Source organism: Anthonomus grandis, chromosome 2 (genome assembly GCF_022605725.1).
Source record: "Anthonomus grandis grandis chromosome 2, icAntGran1.3, whole genome shotgun sequence".
Lineage (NCBI taxonomy): Eukaryota > Metazoa > Arthropoda > Insecta > Coleoptera > Curculionidae > Anthonomus > Anthonomus grandis.
Window position 1 is genome coordinate 36,115,793 of NC_065547.1, and position 18,499 is coordinate 36,134,291.

At 31.5% G+C, this 18,499-nt stretch overlaps 2 protein-coding genes across 2 annotated transcripts; both read left to right on the forward strand.

Moving 5' to 3' along the window:
* The first annotated feature begins 1,722 nt into the window (after positions 1-1,722).
* On the forward strand, positions 1,723-6,258 carry LOC126747633 (uncharacterized). Its single transcript, XM_050456385.1, has 2 exons — positions 1,723-2,099; positions 2,193-6,258. Exons 1-2 carry the CDS (start codon positions 2,088-2,090, stop codon positions 3,192-3,194), a joined length of 1,014 nt encoding a protein of 337 aa, XP_050312342.1. The 5' UTR covers positions 1,723-2,087; the 3' UTR covers positions 3,195-6,258.
* Positions 6,259-7,501: 1,243 nt separating this feature from the next.
* On the forward strand, positions 7,502-17,987 carry LOC126747627 (uncharacterized). Its single transcript, XM_050456372.1, has 7 exons — positions 7,502-7,932; positions 13,342-13,571; positions 13,635-13,822; positions 13,924-14,047; positions 15,624-15,824; positions 16,300-16,419; positions 17,793-17,987. Exons 1-7 carry the CDS (start codon positions 7,871-7,873, stop codon positions 17,924-17,926), a joined length of 1,059 nt encoding a protein of 352 aa, XP_050312329.1. The 5' UTR covers positions 7,502-7,870; the 3' UTR covers positions 17,927-17,987.
* Positions 17,988-18,499: the final 512 nt, after the last annotated feature.

Consider the following 18,499-nt stretch of genomic DNA (forward strand, 5'->3'; position numbering starts at 1 on the left):
TATATTCGGAGCAAAATATTTATTAATGTCTTAGCAGAGCGCTTTCGGTCTATGAGCCATCATCAGTGCTAATTGTTAGTTACACGCAATTACGCAGCAAGTTCCAAATAGTGAGAAATACAATGTCACAAATTAAGATATTTAAGATACAAATAACACACCACTAAATGTAAAAGGACGTACAATATTTAAAAAAGGGCAGAACCTATCATGTTTATGTCTAAATTGATTTTCATATTAGACCTTTAGGGTTGTTTAATTGAAAGAGCCATTTCCGAGAAGCATGGTCAATCCTAGGGATGAATCATTGACCATAAAAAAATTTATGGAAATGTTCAATAGGTTTTTCTGCTACCTACCAATAGCTCTCATCTGGTCACAGAATAGTTTCTTTCTGGCATTGATAGCGTTTTACTGAAATAAGCTCTCACTTCCTCGCCATCTTCATATTTTTGTGAAAGAACGGCTTCCCATATTGCTGGTATATGTATCTAAAATAAACGTTTGTCACAGTGTGCTGACCAATTAAATATTATTCTGTTGTTTGTCAGCTTATGTAGAGATTTTGCAACGTTGTAGAGATTTTGCAACAGTGAAGTTTTTTACAAATCTTCTGTAATATGTACAGAGGGCCTAAAGAGAGCTTCTTAACTGGTGTTTGTCAGTTGGTTGTCGAAAATTCTTGATTGCTTCTACTTTATGTGGATCAGTCTTGACACCATTTTTTGATATTACATGGCCGAGGTATGAAACTCCTTTTTGAACGAAACGACAATTTTTAGAAGTGTCAGATTGTTCTTTTAGAGCTGAAATGATTTTAAAATATTTTTCCAATATAATTATGTCATCCAGATAAGCTAAGCATGATTCCCAAGTTATTCCATGTAAAGCAGTTTCCATAAGCCCTTCAAAAATTAGCTGGAGCTCTTTAGGATTAAAAGTGAATGACTGTAATCTGCCAAAAGAAGTAAGAATAAAGTTTTTTTCTTATCTTTTAGATGCATTGTACTTGCCAGTATGGACTATTCAGATCCAGCGTTAAAAAATTGTACACCTGCTACCGTCTCCAAGATATCATCATTATCGTGCTAGGAGAACCAATCTTATTTTTTTTAAAAGACATCGCAATTTAATACTCTCGTCTATGTTCAAATCGGCAACAGATTCTTCAAAAATATTTTGTAGTTATACAGGAAAAAGTTGGGGAATGGCGAATGCTATCATCATTTTCACGACTTCCACTACTTCAGAGTATACATCGATGTTCTCTCCTTGTTTCATGTTTATCCATATCCTTTAAAGTTTACCATTCGAACCAAAATAGTAGATTTCTTCTGGGTAGAAAACGTGTTTTCTGGAAGAATTTCTTACGAGATACAAAGAAGATAAATAATTTTATATACAGGGTCCTGCAACAGTGCGTCGGTCTTCCATAAAGCCTAAAAAAAATGAGGTTAAAAATTTCTAACCTCTTAAAAAAATGTTGGGACCTGATAGCGCATATCTGGAAAATATTTTGAAGTATACAGGGTGCTTCAACAAAGTAGGGCGATATAAGCAGCATTTTTTTTAAATGGAATGCCATTCTTTTTATTTTATTTTTAAGACCGCCTTAGGCTACCTAGTATATGCGCTAAATATGGCTGCTTTGTCATGCGCAGTTTGACTGCAATAATTTTTTTTATAAAACAAATCTAAAAATCATTACATCATTTCAACATTCGAGCGACTTCGGTACAGTAAACACGTAAAATGTTGTGCTCCGTAAAACACAAAAATTTTAGTGGTCAAACTAAACTTAAGTATTTTTGATTGGTGTTACTGGATATTGAATGAAGTGTTTTAAGAGAAGTGACGGATTAGTTGTTCATTGAAGGCATACCGTAGCTAAAAACATAAAAAGCTTTATAATAAACAATAATTTATCTGGTGTTGCTGGACTAAGTCACTGAATTCCGCAGGAAAAAAACTGCGATTCTAACGTGGCCAGATACATACGTTGTCGAGGCTGTGCAGGAAACAGAATTGTACTATGATTTGTACAATTAGCGAATTTGGTTATTTGAGATATTACAAATAGCAGTAAGATGGAGTGCACTGTTTGCCTGGAGGTGGGCGGAAGAAGGAACCCCCTTTTTTCATGTGATATATGCAAGAAAAAATACTGTAAACAATGCAGTCATCTATCACAGGCTGAAACTTCGATTCTAGAATTAAAAGAACATCGAATATTGAGATTTTATTGTGAAAAATGTCTACAATTCGAGACGCACACTCTACTTCAAAACTCAATAGAAGACAAAATAAAAATTATTGAATCCAAGGATGAAATAATAACGTTACTTAAACAAAAACTAACGGAGTCCGAATCATCACGTATACCAATAACAACATCATCATATAGTCAAATAGCACAAACTGAAATAAAAAAATCACCAAAAATAAACATAAATCTTCCCGGAATCATTATTAAACCAAAGCAAAAACAAACTGCCGAAAAAACTGAAAAGGATATAAAGGAAGCTATAGTTTCAAAAGATCTTCGAATTGCCGTAAAAAATACTAAAAAAATAAAAGATAGTAGTATTCTTATTCAATGCTGCAATAAGGAACATGTTGACATTCTAAAAAAAGAAGCAGAATCCAAATTAAAGAACTATGAAGTACAAGTAACAAAATTAAGGCTACCGAGGTTCAAAATAATAGGATGTACCACCAATCTTAGCGAAAAGGAGATAGAGAACTCTATAAGAAAGCAAAACAATTTTATCACCGAGCAAAATAAACTTAAAATAACATATAATAAAAAAGCTAGAAATGACAAAGGTAAATCCATAGTTTTTGGTGAATGTGACCCCATTTTATTTAGTAAACTGATATATGAAAAGAAAATTTTCTTTGGTTGGCAAAGGTATCCAGTATACGAGGATTTGAGTATACAGCGATGTTTTAAGTGTCAACAATTTTACCACAAAATTGAAAATTGTCCTAATGAAGCTGTATGTGAATTTTGCTCCAACAAACATGATGTATCTGAATGTCCGAAATTACAAAAAAAATGCGTCAACTGCATTTCAGCAAACATGAAATACAAAAGTAATTACAACACAGTTCATGAAGCAAACAACCCAGAATGTCCATCTTATCAGTACCAGTTGAATCTTCTGCGAACGAAAATAGATTATCATGGGTAATCTTAATGGTATGTGAACAACCTGAAATAGTACTATTACAAAACCTAGAAGTTCTGGATAATGTATTGCATCAGGAGACTGTCGACAGTGAATCAATTACAAGTAAAATTAATCTCAATAATATTTTTTTTAATATTTTACATTTTAATATTAGATCTATACATAAGAATTTTAATGAACTAGTAGCATACTTGCAAGCTTATGAGTTAAATTTTAGCGATATAATTGTTTTAGGAGAATCTTTTGAAAGTTATGACAATCAATATAATATTGACGGCTATAAGATGTTTTATAATGGAGCAAAATATAATAGAAATGATGGTGTTGTCATTTTTGTAAAATCCGATATAACTTTTGATATTAATCACGTTTTACTTAAAAATTCAAATGTTACACTGAGTCAGATCAATCTAAAAAAAGATGCCACTACTATCAGCGTGATTTGCACTTACAGAACCCCTAATACAGATAAACGCCTTTTTTTGAATGACCTTGGAATTTATTTACAAGAATGTAAAAAAAGTGAATTTAATATTTTTTTGGGTGATATTAACATAAATATTTTAAACAAGGATGATGACTGCGTAAACTCATATCTTTCCCTTTTAAATCACTTCGGCTTTTTATCATGTGTAAACTCTCCGACAAGAATTACCCCAGAAACAAGTACATGTCTTGATCACATTTTCTTTAACAAAAAAAATAATAATACGATGCAGGTCAACTCATATTTACTACATGCTGATGTGACAGATCACTATCCCGTTATGTTAAACATATCTAAAAAAAATTTAAATTGCAATAAAAATAAACATATAATTAAAAAAATAAATAGACTAAATGAACAAATTTTCTATAATCTTTTACAAGAAGAAAGCTGGAACACTGTCCTATCTGAAACGGATTCAGCCAGAGCAACAGATAGTTTTTATAAAATTTTAGTAACCTATCGCGACCAGGCCAGTTACACAAAGACGATTCACATAAAAGAATATGAAAAACGTAAACCTTGGATAACCAATGGTATAATAACCAGTATAAAGAAAAGAGACAAAATGAAAAAACTACTTTTGCAAACTTTTAATGAAAATGATAATCTGATTTACAAAAATTATAGAAATAACCTAAATAAACTAATAAATAAAACTAAACACACATATTATAAAACGGAAATTGAAAATGCTGGCAGTAATCTTAAAAGAGTTTACAAATTAATAACAGAAGCGACTAATGGTCAGTCAAAAATTAAAAAAAACATACTTCCCATTGTAAATAATAAAACTAACATCCCCTTTACGAATATCAAGAGTTTGGCCGATTATTGTAACAATTACTTTACTAACATTGGACTGGAAATGTATAACAAAATTAAAACTAGCCAGAATGAAATAGATGTAAATACAACCTTGTTGAATTCATTTTATTTAAGTCCAGTTGATAATAATGATATAATTAAACAGATTAACAATCTTAAGAACAATAGCTCTCCAGGGATAGATAACTTTACCTCTTCTTTAATAAAAAAGACACATTTATTTTTAGTTCGCCCCCTCGCCCATATTATTAATTTAATATTCACTACGGGAAAAGTCCCTGAACAATTTAAAATATCAATTGTGTCACCTATTTTTAAATCCGGAGAAAAAAGTAATATAAATAATTATCGACCAATCAGTGTAATAAATAATTTTGCTAAAGTTTTTGAGAAGTGCCTGAAAGATAGGTTAATGACATTTTTGCAAAGTAAAAACTTAATATCGAAACGACAATACGGTTTTCTTAGTGGGTCAAGTACAACAGATGCCCTATATCAACTTACTAAACAAATAACAGATAAACTGGAAAAGAACAAGAAATGTATTACAGTATTCCTGGATTTGGCAAAGGCCTTTGATACTGTGCCCTATGATCTTCTCTTGGATGTTTTATCTTCAAATGGAGTTAGGGGCCCAGTATTGGAGGTTTTTCAAAGTTGTTTAACTGGAAGGCAGCAATATTTAAAAATTGAGGATACATTAAGTGAACCATTAGAAATAAAAATAGGAATACCTCAGGGAACCGTGTTAGGACCTTTACTGTTCATTACATATATTAACTCACTAACAGAATTAAAAATTAAAGATGGTGCTGTTATATCATACGCAGATGATACGGCAATAATTTTCTCTGGAACAACATGGGAAAATGTGAAAGACAGTGCAATAATCGGAATACGTAAGATAAAAAACTGGCTAGACACTTTTAAATTATCACTTAACATATCAAAAACTCACTATATTGCATTTTCATTAACTGAAGCAAACCGCCCATCATTTAATTCTCTTGATATAGAAAACAATACACAACAGGATAATATTATTAAAGAAGTTTACTTCACTAAATATTTGGGTGTTACTATTGATAAGCATCTAAAATGGAATCACCACATTTTAAATCTAACCAAAAATATTCGAAAACTCTTACACAAATTTTACATTCTAAAACAAATCTTAAGCCGGAAATTGTTGGTTGCAGTTTATAGGGCATTGGTTGAGTCATTGATTAGATACGGTATTGTTGCATGGGGTGGACTGTACCAAACTTCTTTGAAACCCTTAAATGTGGTACAAAATTATATTTTAAAAATCATGTTTGGGAAAAATAAACTATATTCAACCAATTTATTGTACTCATGTGATATATTTGATGTCCGATCACTTTATGTTTTGGAAGTTTGTTGCTTTGTTCATAAAAATCCTGAACTGAATATTGCTGTAACACATACCTTTAATACTCGCAATAAGATGAATGAACACTTAAAAACTCCCAAAAGTAATACAAATTTAAATAAGCGTTTTATAAATTATTTTGCACCAAAAATATTTAATTTAGTTCCAAAAGATATAAGAAAAATAGCGAATAAAAAAAAATTTAAGAAATCTTGCAGACATTATATTTATACAAATAATAAAAAAGTTAAAGAACTATTTAACAGCAGTTAAAATTATAAATTGGAATTTATATAGGTTAGGTTTAAGTAACCGAATATGTAGTTTAGGTCTTAAGTGAATATAAATTAGCATCAGATGGATTTATTGATATTTTGTAATATAAAAAATCTTGTAAACAGGCTCATTCAGGTTTTAAGTTACCTAGGTGCCTATGAGTATGTTCCTACATTCCTACATTCATGTAATTTATATTATTATGTATTGATGTATGAATAAATTAAACAAATATAAAAAAAATATATATAAAATATAAATATTTAATTTCTTCTTGATACTAGAAATGTTAATTCAATGTCAATATTGGACTTAATTGGGATTCTAGAAGAATGGAGAATTACTTTGACTTAAATTGTTTCCTTCTGTCATATACAGGGTGTTAGCAATCATATTTTACGAATTTTAAAGCTCCATTTCTCGATTTTTTTTAAATGGAACACCCTGTATATTTTTTATCCATTTAATGAAGATTTAATACATGAACATTTTTTATTATGTAAAAATATTAGCTATCTTTAGTCGTTTTTAAAATATTCACGATAATTATCCGAAGATAATAAAATGTTTAAATAAGAACCAGGAAATCTGCATTCTTAACAAAATAGGTATTTTAATACCTTTTTTGTTGTCAAGCAAAATATTACATCATATATATCAGGTCCCAACATTTTTTTAAGAGATTAGAAATGTTTAACCTTATTTTTTTTAGTCTTTATGGAAGACCGACGCACTGTTGCAGGACCCTGTATTTATTTAACTTTTACCTTAATAACGATAATAGATTCAACTACGGAAAGGTTGGTTCAAATTATTTTTTTTAATTCTTTAAATAGAATATATTCTTTAATCGAATAAATATTTTTCTTTCGTTTTAGTTTTAATAAATAATAAAATTATGTAGGATATTGAGAAGAAGAAATGAGGTCAGAGGTCGATAATTGCTGGGTATATAACCAATCTATTATACCTTAATTTTTGGATTTAGATTAAATCTAAAACGTCCTATACAAATGCATTTCAATTTAAAGGATCAACAACAACTATTTAATATTATTTATTTAGAGTAGTCGTAAATTCCTGAAAAAAATCTATACCAAGATAGAGATACATTTAGATGTTAATGAATATTCTATAGGTATTCTAATACCAAATACTGAGCTTATATTAATAATATATTTTAAGTTTATACAGCCACTATGTATTTTCTTGTAAAAATATAAAATGCAATATAATCCACCCTTTAGATTCCCATAGTTAATTACAGCCCCGAAAGCCCTTCATTACCTTATTTGTTAACCCTAACCTTTATATACGTCATTAAAACCGGCTGATACAATAGTCAATAGTCACGTGCCAGTCTTTTGCCGGTCTCCCACAATTTTATTTTGTGCTATGGTCCGACGAACACCCCGATGTCTACTTATATTATAACCATCGTGTTCAATGTTTGTATTGAAAAAAACTACAATTTCCTTTTAAAAACATATTTTGTTTAGTACGATGCGAGAAGTTGTAATAGGACATTCATTTATTGGACTAAAATAGCAACGAAAGTTTAGTTTTAAAGTGATGGCGTTTAAAACCTTAAAGTATACAGGTGAAAAGTGCTAATGTAAAAGAAATATAGCAATCTAATACAACCTGAGAAAACATAAATTTTGGTATGTTTCTAAAATTTAAAAGTTAACGATGATTCTTCAACCATGCAACGTGGAGCTTACAAAGGTGCATTATTACGATCAAACTAAAAGGTACGTAGAACATTTACGTATAAAAGTAAAAATAATACATTAATGAATTTATTGCTTATATCGGCTTTAGCTATAAAAAGTCAAATAAAATATTATCATAATTCGAAGATGAATCGATGAAAATATATCCCCAAGGCACCTATGGTAATTGGTTTAGACGTTTTACAGTTTGCTCTCCTAAATTGCGAATTTTATTCAGACATTTTCTTAGTACTATCTTTTAGAGGGAGTGTGATTATACAGATTTTTTTAAATTTATGCAATAGCAAAAGATTCTGGAAATCTTATTGCTACGTTAGTTTTTAAAGTCTAGGATTCTCATAGAGATCCTTAATAGATATAGTCAATGCATTCAGATTCTCCAGATTCTTTTAAAATTTTCTCTGTTGCTCTTAATATTTTATTCATGTCAGGTTTAATTTTGTCAACTTCTTTTTGCAATCTTAAGTAGTTTTCTCAGATGGAATATGTGTATATGAACAAGCAATAACAAATACGCCACAGTAACAAAAATAGACCTTATTTGAGTAACCTAAAAATTCAAACTCAAACTCGGCTCTATATACAAAACAACAAAACAATAGCCCCAAAATTGTCATAATCCATAAAAAATCATAATTTTTTTTGAATAGAAATACAGGCATATAACACATATATACGCTGGCACCATGAATGGAAATGCGCACGTAATTATGAATGGGAGCCATTTGTCTGCCACCGACTCTTTGGTGGCTAGAAACTACTTTGGCCAAATATCAATTAATGGTCCTATTTATTCGTTCCACCATGCCATCTGACTGCATGGGTAATATAGCCGTTCCCCTTTTATTTGATTCCAAGCCTCTTACAGATGCTCTGATATAATCTGGATTCAAAATTTTATCCTTGGTCTAAGCTCTAAGGGAACACCAAATGGGAAGATCTATTATTTTAATAACACGTCGACAAAGTAGAGGCTTCCTGCTTTGGTAAAGGGTTTGCCATTTGCTGAAGTAGTCCAAAACAACCACGATATATTTATTTCCTGCTTCTGATTCCGGAAACACGCTAGCAACGTCAATAGCAATCCTTTTAAAGGGACTTCTTAAATTGCACTAACGTATGAAAGCCTTCTGCTTTCTCTGCGGCCCATTACATGCTCCAAATACAAAGCATTTCCTACACCAGTCCCTTATGTCTGCCTTGCTATTGAGTAAAATATTTTTCTCACTTTTCCCGGGGTCTTTATTACTCCAAAGTGTCCACCTGACTCACTGGCATCGATGTCCTTTAGCAACTCTGGCATTGAGGCACAACAATTTGTCTTCTTTCCCCTTTGCCGTCGTGCTCAACCATTTTTCACGTCAAGAATCCATCTTCCAAAATTAGGGAGTTCCATTGTGCCCAATATGACTTGACATTGAAAGAATACTTGGCAGCTTCTTCCTAAGTTGGCTTTTTTTACCCTGTTTTATCTAGGTTAAAAATGTCTGGATATCGGGATCTTCCTCTTGGTCTCTTATAAGATCCTCATTTTGCCAAGTATCATCAATGATGGTGGTTTTTAACAACAAAGCATCTTTTCCCGCTGACAATGTTTGAAATCCTCTGGACAGGATCTTCTTGATAAGGCATCTGCATTTTCAGGGTAGAAGTCAAACTCCTGTAGCCTCTCTATCGATCTTGCTACTTGACTCTCTCGATTTTTTAACTAAAGTAGCTATTTTAAAGCTGGTCAGTTCGCAGAGGAGCTTCCTCCCATAGATGTATTTGTAAAAGTGATCCATCGCTTTGACAATAGCTAGCAACTTTCGACGAGTGACACAATATATATTGAGACTTTGGATTTTGAAAGTAAATCTTCATACTTCTTTGACACGTTCTCCAGTTTATTTAATATGAGCTTTCCTTATATAAACAAATCGAAGCCATATCACAGAAAGTCTCATCAGTGGATAACACCATCGATAATTAATAAGGGCAAGCAGTTAAGACTGCTTCATACTCAACTAAAGACCGTTCATGACCATGAGTTACTGACATCCTATAGAAGGAGATTGAAGATACATAGAGGAAATATCATAAATGCTAAAAAAACCTATAATTCAACAAAGTTGCTTACTTCTAACAATATAACTCGAGCCTCATGGGAAATTATGAACTCAATCACGAACTTTTCAAATCACGGCACAAAGTGTGTTCCTAATTTGGTTACTGATAATGGAGAGAAAGTTACTGGCAACCTCAATATTGCTAATACATTTAATAATTTTTTTGTAGAGTCAGTGCGAAAGATCACAGGTAATTTTCAGGCACGCATGGGAATGAATGTGCCTTTCAACAGTTTATTCCAATCTGTTTCTCTATTCCCTCTCACTGATGGAGAAACACTTGAGATTATAAAATCTTCTTCTAGGAAAAAGTCATCCGGTGTAGACGAGGTACCTTGTTACTTATTGCTAGCATGTGCTGAGCATATTATCTCTTTACTTACCTATCTTCTGAATTTATCATGTCAGTTTGGCTATTTTCCTAAAGAGCTAAAATCAGTTGTTGTCATACCTATTCATAAAAAGGGGGAGACAGCAGAAGTGAGTAACTATAGGCCTATTACTCTCCTCTCTGTATTCTCAATGATCTTTGAAAAATCTTTTAAAAGAAAACTTATTGCATTTTTAGATTGTTTTGCTATACTGTCATGTCATCAGTTTGGATTCAGGTCTGGACTCTCTACATCAGATGCTATAATATCTCTTTATACAAATATATTGAATAATTTTGAATTAAAATTAAAATCTGTTGGTATCTTTTTTGATCTTACTAAAGCATTTGATACCATTAATCATGCTTTACTATTAAATAAGATCTTTCATTATGGTATAAGAGGTCCGGCTTATAAATGGCTTGAATCATATTTGATAGGGAGAACCGAGGCGGTTAGATTGAGAATTAGTGGTCAGGTGACCATATCTGATTAGGCAACTGTCGTCACTGGGGTTCTCCTGGTTAATGACAGCTACATAACACTTTTTGCCGACGATACATCGGCAGTTGTCTAGGGTACTATCAGTCTATCCACTCAAAAGCCACCAAGTGTATAGCTGATATTGGTGCCAGAAAAATGGTAATTGTTTAAATAGTTTGAAAACCAATTTCATTGTTTACACTCCGATTTGAGCTATTCAGGACTGGAGCTTACTCCTTAGAGAGCAGTCATCAAGTAGCCTCATCCAACAACACTCCACCAAGTTCTTGGGAATTGTAATTGATAGACATCTATCGTGGGATCCTCAGGTGGAATCTGTGTGCAATAGATTATCCCGCAGCAATTATGCTATCTTGCAACTTCGAGACTAAATGGATGCATAGACACTTAAAAGCTTTTATTATGCCTCAGTGCATTCCATTCTATCCTATGCCTTATTAGCTTGGGGTAATTCCTCCAGTATTGGGAGAGTGCTAATAAATCAAAAGCGCATTGTACGTACAATGTTTAGACTTTCCTTCAGAGAAACTTGCCGTGGTACTTTTAAAAAAGAAAAAATCCTAACTATAATTAACATCTATATCTAGGAGTGCGCATGTCAAGTACATAAAAATCTTTCAAACTACATGAGATCTGGAGATCTTAATTTTTATAAAACTCGAAATGCAGATAAATTATATATCCCTTTTACCCGGTTGTCGCAGGTACAGGATGATCCGGAAATTACATCTCTCAAAATTTTTAATCATCTCCCATGTAGAATAAAAAGAGCTAAGACTTTTCCAACTTTTAAAAGGGCTCTTAGGACCATGTTAGCTGACTATCCTTTTGACTCGTTGACCCGAGTTTTTTAACTATAGATTTATTGACTAAATTAAGTTAAATTTGTTTCCTTTCGTATCTTTGTAATTTTATACTATTTTTATTAGCATTGTAGTTTTTTATTGACAATTCCTATACATTGTTATGATGTCGATGGAAATAAAATGATTTGATTTTGATTTGATTAATAGTTACGCTATCTTGGACAACATCTTACTAAAATAGCTAATGAATTTTTCTTCTTGGCCATCCTGAATTTTGGAAAGCACGGCTCCTATGCCATTGGTAGCATCAGTGTCCTCTACAAATTTTCCTTCAGATTTCCTGAGTTTTTTGAGATATCCCCCACTCAGGATAGGTGCACTTGTCAGAGCCTTTTTTAGGTTGAATAAAGGCTTCCTAATATTCTTGAGACCATTGGAAATTTCGTTTTTCTTCCGTCAGCCTGGTCAATAGTTTTGCGAAGTGGACAAATGCCTCTACATAGCATGGTAGTAAGTGCATAATCTCAAAAAGCTGCATAGCTCAAGCATAATTTTACAAAAATTCTATCATCACTAAAACTTTAACCCTGGGAGCATTTGAATAGGAAGAAGTATGTTAAAATAAATCAGTAAATTTTGTTTTAAATGGCGCTTATTATTTTTTAATGGAACTTCATTTTATTGATTAGTACTTACGTTTTATCACACTGGTTATTTAAGCTGCCCACCGGCGCCGTTCTCCTCCATACAAACCACTATAGCAGTGTTCCCGGGTATTGTGAAGAATATCAGTTGAAGTAATAAATCTTGATGGTGTTGATACGCGATTTCAGAAATATTCTAAGGATTCAGGCTGGGTAGTATAAATGTTAGATGTTCCCACAAAAAGAAAGCAAGAAGAGATTAATTTTGCAAGTAACTTGATCGCGCTCCTCCTCACAATCTTTCAACAAGAAAACGTTTGAGAAATTGCTATACAGGTAACAGAAAATAGGGAGGAGCTCGGTTTTGGTGACATATCGGATTTTATTCATGGTGTTGTTTATAATTCTGCTTAGCATTGAGTTGAGGGATGGAATTTCCTGGTCCAGCATGTGACCAACAAAAATAACACCTCAAAATTTTTAAATTCAAAGCTGGAAACCCTACTGCTCTGTTTTTAACAAGCTGCTTAACATAGGATGACACATAAGTTAATATTTTTAATGAGTATGAATTCTATGACTAAAGAATAATAAATTCTATGATTATGAATACCATCTATTAGAATAATATTTTTTATCGCTCTTCGAATAACAGGTTGTCCTTATGTACACTTTTTATATAGTGATGAGCATGAGAAATGGGCTATTACGATAACGACATTCAAACATAAACAATGATGTTTTTTAGACATTATTACGAAGATAAAAGAATCATATTACAACTACATTCATAATTACATTTTATAGATTTTTAAGAGATACCTTTGTAGTACTCGTAGTTTAAATATATTCAAAGTTTCATCATTGGATTCCTAAAATTTTTCCAATGAATCATAATAATTAATAAACAATCATTTCTTGATATGAATTTAAATAATTTTGATCATTTAAATACGCATACCAATCTAAATTAATATATTTTTTATTTATTTAGATCTCATAACATGGGAATTTCTACAATATCTAGAGAAATGCATGAAAACGATTTCAACAAAAACATGATGATCAAAAAAAATATATTTGGACACAGATGGGTGCTTAAAATCAACGAACAACAAAATAATGATCTCAAGAGTAAAATACAAAGAAAATATCTAACATTGTATATTATTGTAGTTTTTTGTATTATTGTAGCTGTAAGCTTTGGAATTATATTTTCAATTGGTAAGTTTTGAATTTTTCAACCTATAATTAGTTTATGAATTTTACGTATTACCTATTTTTTAGATCACGATATTTTTAAACACATAAATAATACTCATATACGAAACATCTTGGTGAATGATTCTATTGATATTAGAACAAAAATATTTCTATCAGATGTGAATGATGACTTAACTAGTAAAGAAAGCCTTCAAACTAAACAGATTTTACCATTTAGCGATAAATATTCTATAGAAAGAAGAAATAGAATTGTAAGTTAATATAATAATCTGATAAGAATTAGTACATCATTATAAAGATGATAATTAGTTTCTTGGCAATACTAATTCATCACTTTGGTGTGTACTTTTAGGAATTATTGAATATTGCTAGATCGAAATACTGTCCAGATTGTAGCACTGAAGATGTTTGCTTAAAAATTGAAGAAGTGGAAAGACCAAGGTGCTTGCCAAAAGTCGATAAAAAGGATCCTACAGGTAAAAAAATTTACAGGTAATCGAAAACGTACCGCACGGAATTACAGGGTGGCAAATACCTTTTTGTTTTTCTCTGAGTGGCGCAGAAAACATTCCAACCATTCGCGCAAAACCTTCAAGCCTCTAAGTAGATCCCCACTTTGTTCCTAATTTTTTTCAAATGAAAATGGAGCACAAATCGATTTAATTTTACTGAAAAAAAAAATTAAGCATTGGCCGCCAATTTAAACCGTTGTCGAACATTCTAAAACATTTGCAGTGTGATTTCGCGACATTCGTTAATGATTTGCGCTTGCATATCTTCAAATATGTCAAATACTGCAAACTTTGCTTTTTGTATTGAGTCGCTCAAAATCTGGGAAAAGCTACATTAAGAAGATTAAGTGATTCCGAATAAGAGTTCTTACTAGCTCGACCCTGGTTTCCGAGTTTATTTGGATAATATGTGTTCGGAAGTTAAAAAACACGTTTTTTGGGGTTAAAGCAGCTTACTATATGAGTCAATAGAAAACTGCTAATAAAGCAATTAATGGAAACTTGGCCATTTATGTAGAAGCAAGATGGTTTACTAACATATTCCCACATAGCTCTCACACACATAAAATCACAACCCCACTTTTGTAATCTGACTTTGTTTCTAAAAAGAGTTTGTTCCTGACAGAAAAGTCTGCCGTAAGTGTGTTCCGAAAAGGAGGGGGTTTCTGAATTACGCAACAATACGTATATTCACACAGTCGCAGACATAGATACACACACACAATTATCCATATACATACAACTAACACACACTTCTAAAATATCTAAATATTTGTTTTTATCTTAATGTCATATATTGTGTTTTGGAAGATACCAATACCCTATATCCATATATGACGGTAATTGATAGGGATAGAGATAGCAATATGAGAAAGTTATTTGTTTGTCCCGTTCTTGTTTGTGATTGTTGAAGTGTTTGATGCCTTCCATCTTTGGAAAGCTCGAAGGTTCTTTGGTTTAAACGATTGTGTTTATATGGTGTTTATGTTTGTGTGTATTTAGTGTTGATCGTCTAGCTCTATATATGCGGCAGTATACAAGTGTGTGTTTGTGTGCGAGTGTATGTATTTTGACACGTTTTACCCTCGATTTAAATCTTATGTTTAATCATTTGTACTCAGAGTCATCAAAAAGTATCAACAAAGATATTTTAGGCAAAAGGTTCAAGGTTTTGGGCGAGTACATAAATTTCCGTAATGCATATCTGAACATAAAATCTTCTGCTTGTTCGATTGGCGATATCAAACATAATCACACAAATGACAAATAAAAGTTGATCTTGAATGTAAATGTAAAAATTAATCTCAAGCTCACTAGTCTTCATACAAAACCCCGAAACTTTCATCTTTTTCTGATGAAGATTTCTCTTGAAAAAGCATGTTATATAAATTATTGATTTATAAACAGAATTCCATTGACTCATGTAGTCAACTACTTTACCCTTAATCAGTTTGAGGATAAAGCAACAGACGGGGAGTCCTTTACATTTTTAGAGATCTTTGGATTCGAAAATGCTAAAATAATTTTACAATAATTTTAGGTTGTGGAGGCTATTGTAAAATAAACAAAGAATATTGCAAGCTGCTCGATAAAGGTTTAGCAGTTTTTCAATGTCTACCCCTAAAAAATTTGCTAAAATGTCCTGAAAGCACGTTTAACTGTGGAAATATGTGCATTTCCGTTACCAAACGTTGTGATGGAAGAATCGACTGTTTAAACATGGAAGATGAAATAAATTGTGGTATGTATTTTCTATATTAAAACAATTTTTTAAATTTATAATAAATATAATTTTATAACACATATTTAAACTGTTCCAATAAGCTTGGCAAAATACTGTAGATCTTAACAATATTGCAATAAGAAAGAATTTAGTGTACAATGTATAAGTAATCAGCTTCCTTACTTCATGGTTTTTTTGGTAAAAGAAGGTTTAACAAGTTTACCAATTACATATACTTGTATAATATTACTTATACAAGTTTTTACTTTGGATTATTTTCAATTAAATTTAAATAATTTTATCAAATTTTAATTCTAAATAGCTCTTATGAGTTGCTTGAAAGTACAATAATACTGATATAAATTAGATCTGGATAGTTCTAACGATTTCTTAATATAAAAATTGTTTTTAACAACACTCCTGTAGTAGCCCTATAATATACGTAACTTTGGAAGACCCTTCAAATAAATTTTTAATTTTTTTTGTACTACAGATTGCAATTTGGATGACAATTTTCAATGTGGAAATAAGACTTCCTGCTTGCATAAATCAAAAGTCTGCAATGGCAAAGTTGACTGTTGGGATAAATCTGATGAAATACATTGTCAAACAGGCAAGTTAAAAAATATGAAAGTTAATTTTGTGTTTTTCTTAGTTAAACGTATTTAAGGGTAAGTTCCGTAACTTAACCGGCTCCTCCGGTTGTGCCGGTTACCGTTCCATAACTATACAATTTCTGAAATTTGGTTCGGTTATGAGACGCGGTTCCTGAAAAATTGGTTGCAAATGTCAACCGAAACGACAGATCTTTTTTTTCAGTACCTTCGGTTTTTCCTACGGATGTCGTGGATTAAACGTATTTATATTCTGAGTTTAATTTACAACATCCGGAAATCCTGTGTTTATAGATTATGTTATGAAGTTTTGGTTTGATTTTTTCGTGGTTTTTTCCGGTTTATGAAATTTGATCATTGGATTGTTTCAATTCATTACATTCAATACACTTGTATTGATTGCAATTTAAATCCAGGACTTCATGTTGATATAATGGAGGTATGTATTTATATAATATTTTTTTCATCACTGCTTAGGAGCAGGAGCTCAAATAGACCAACAGCATTTGCATTAATTATGGGTATTATAAATAATAATAGGTACCTACAATACAATAATGGAATTTATAACCTAATATCAACAAACGAAAACAAGACCAACGACCAACAAGAAACCAGCGTTCCATTTCAAACCGACATTTTCAGGAACCGTAAAAATACCGCTTCTAACCGATGATTCACCAAAGTTAGGTTACGGAACTTACCCTAAATGTTAAGTATTTTGAATTCATGTGAAGCGTGTGAAAGGACGGTGGCTTATTTGCAAACCTAATATAATCCTAAAATTGCTTATCCGTCGTTACTCAATACTACACGTCAATACTATTTTAAAGTAATAGAAAAAATATACCATGAAATCTTAATTTTATTAACTTTACCTATTGATCTTGACCGAACATAAACATGTTTTATACATAGTTTTATAGCATTTTTAAAGTGGAATTTGAAAATGCAAAAATTCAATATGACTCAATATTATAAAAAATATTATAGTTTAGAATAAAAGTTGATTTCAGTCTGATTTAACATAGTGGGTCTAGATTATTTTTTACTTTATTGTCAAAAACCGGCTCATTTCTTACCCGCACCCTAAAAATTTTGTTATTATATCTTTAAAAAAAAACATGATGTAACCGATTGAATAAAACGCACTTATTTCTTTTTTACATGTACTCGTATATCCGTTGAGATTCCGTGTTCAAAAAAATAGATGACGAAATATTTATAGGCACTTGAATCCACGATTTTGTCCCCATTGGGTCCACCCGCTATCTTTAACGGTTTTCAATATTCCCATGTATATCATTTTAAACCGGACACCCTGTATATTTATATTGTTACCTTTCCTTCAGATACATGTTTTCTATTTCAGATATATTCTGTGAAGCAAATCACGTGCCTTGCCTTAATGGACAATGTATCCCAAAAGAGAAAATGTGTGACAGAGTATTTGACTGCGTGGACAAAACGGATGAACCCATCTGGTGCCAAGAGATAAAACATTAAATTAAAAAATTATTGTCGAAACTGCTTATATTTTTGTATAATATAAAATTTTTGCATAAAATATTTTTTCTTTAATTTTAAGTTGAGGGTGTCCTAGAAATGAGTATTTAAATAAGCATAAAGGTGCTGAAAAAACAAACAGTAGATATTCCAGAATTGTAACAGTAGCTGAAACCTCCCAATAATTATGTTAGTCTAGAGAACGAAATGACATTATGGAAATAATGGCGATTTATGATAGAGTGACTAAAGCAGAGTCGCAACATGATTTTCTCACATAGCCGATGGAATGACTGATATCGAGGAATGTGGGGAGTTTTGAATAAGTCTGAGTTTCGCCGAGCCAAAACTTTCGATCCTTCAGACACAACGAAAGTAAATTGTTAACAAAATATTGATTGTTACTATGATGGTTGTAATTATTATTACATTGATGATTCTTATGATTCTTGGCAATTTATAAAGAAGAGAACACTGAAGACCCTATATCATGTTTAAATAAACTTTTCGACTTGAAATTATTATAAGAATGGCTTCCTCAAATTACAACATAACTTTAATTAACATTCTGTG